This window comes from Phoca vitulina, unplaced genomic scaffold (genome assembly GCF_004348235.1).
Source record: "Phoca vitulina isolate PV1807 unplaced genomic scaffold, GSC_HSeal_1.0 scaffold3685, whole genome shotgun sequence".
In the NCBI taxonomy this organism is placed as follows: domain Eukaryota; kingdom Metazoa; phylum Chordata; class Mammalia; order Carnivora; family Phocidae; genus Phoca; species Phoca vitulina.
In genome coordinates, this window is record NW_022593367.1 from 1 (window position 1) to 2,123 (window position 2,123).

General features: G+C 45.0%; 1 protein-coding gene across 1 annotated transcript; it reads left to right on the plus strand.

The window, feature by feature from the left end:
* Positions 1-104: 104 nt before the first annotated feature.
* Positions 105-2,116, plus strand: LOC116629809 (polyphosphoinositide phosphatase-like; the record flags this gene model as incomplete). The annotated part of the gene is made up of 1 exon (XM_032400018.1): positions 105-2,116. A coding segment is annotated over exon 1 (1,788 nt), but the record flags the coding sequence as incomplete, so codon positions are not given.
* Between the last annotated feature and the right edge of the window lie 7 nt (positions 2,117-2,123).

The window sequence follows — 2,123 nt, forward strand, 5'->3', positions numbered from 1 at the left end:
ATTTAGGTAGAAAGATAAGAAATAGAAAATAACCACAATAGTTAACTAACTAACGTATCGAGGTCATACAGATAGAAAAAGAAGGCTCTAGCCCGCCCCCGACGTGCCCGGGGCGGGGCTTGCCTGGAGGTGGGGAGCAGGGATCCGGAAGCACCTGAGCTGTACCCGGTCTTCTGTATGTTTAGTGTCCAAGTGGTGTTTTCTGGCTGGATCTAGTGTCGGGGGTCTGAGGTGTCTTATCTACGGGCCTCCTGGGGCTGTGTGGAGGCTGCCGCACCCTGGGCCGCGGCCTGATGCCCTGTCGTGGGAGCCCCAACTTCCTCCTACCATGCCCGCGGCCGCCGCCCCCATCATCAGCTCGGTCCAGAAGCTGGTTCTGTATGAAACCAGAGCTAGATACTTTCTAGTTGGGAGCAATCATGCAGAAACAAAATACCGTGTTTTGAAGATTGATAGAACAGAACCAAAAGATTTGGTCATAATTGATGATAGGCACGTATATACTCAACAAGAAGTGAGAGAACTTCTTGGCCGCTTGGATCTAGGAAATAGAACAAAGATGGGACAGAAAGGATCCTCTGGGTTATTTCGAGCTGTTTCAGCTTTTGGTGTTGTAGGTTTTGTCAGGTTTTTAGAAGGCTATTACATTGTGTTAATAACTAAAAGAAGGAAGATGGCAGATATTGGAGGTCACGCAATATATAAGATTGAAGATACAAATATGATCTATATACCTAATGATTCTGTACGAATTACTCATCCTGATGAAGCTCGGTATCTACGAATCTTTCAAAATGTGGACCTATCTAGCAATTTTTACTTTAGTTACAGCTATGATCTGTCCCACTCACTTCAGTATAATCTCACTGTCTTGCGAATGCCCCTGGAGATGTTAAAGTCAGAAACAACCCAGCCTCGCCAGGAGAGTTTCGACATCTTTGAAGATGAAGGATTAATTACACAGGGTGGAAGCGGTGTATTTGGGATCTCTAGTGAGCCTTATATGAAGTATGTGTGGAACGGTGAACTTCTGGATATAATTAAAAATACTGTGCATCGTGACTGGCTGTTGTATATTATTCATGGGTTCTGTGGGCAGTCAAAGCTGTTGATCTACGGACGACCAGTCTATGTGACTCTAATAGCCAGAAGATCCAGTAAGTTTGCTGGGACCCGCTTTCTCAAGAGAGGCGCAAACTGTGAGGGTGATGTTGCAAATGAAGTGGAGACTGAACAAATACTCTGTGATGCTTCTGTGATGTCTTTTACTGCAGGAAGTTATTCTTCTTATGTCCAAGTTAGAGGATCCGTCCCTTTATACTGGTCTCAGGACATTTCAACTATGATGCCGAAACCACCCATTACATTGGATCAGGCAGACCCATTTGCACATGTGGCTGCCCTTCACTTCGACCAGATGCTTCAAAGGTTTGGCTCCCCCATCATCATCTTGAATTTAGTGAAGGAACGAGAGAAAAGAAAACATGAGAGAATTCTGAGTGAAGAGCTTGTGGCTGCTGTGACGTACCTCAACCAGTTTTTGCCTCCTGAACACACGATTATTTACATCCCTTGGGATATGGCCAAGTACACCAAAAGCAAGCTGTGTAATGTTCTTGATCGACTGAACGTGATTGCAGAAAGTGTGGTGAAGAAAACAGGTTTCTTTGTAAACCGCCCTGATTCTTACTGTAGCATTTTGCGGCCAGATGAAAAGTGGAATGAACTAGGAGGATGTGTAATTGCCACTGGTCGCCTGCAGACGGGTGTTCTTCGAACCAACTGTGTGGACTGTTTAGATCGCACCAACACAGCACAGTTTATGGTGGGAAAATGCGCTCTGGCCTACCAGCTGTACTCCTTGGGACTGATCGACAAGCCTAATCTGCAGTTCGATACAGATGCAGTTAGGTTATTTGAGGAACTCTATGAAGATCATGGGGATACCCTGTCCCTTCAGTATGGTGGTTCTCAACTTGTTCATCGTGTAAAAACCTATAGAAAGATAGCACCATGGACCCAGCACTCAAAAGACATCATGCAGACTCTGTCTAGATATTACAGCAATGCTTTTTCAGATGCTGATAGACAAGATTCCATTAATCTCTTCCTGGGAGTTTTTC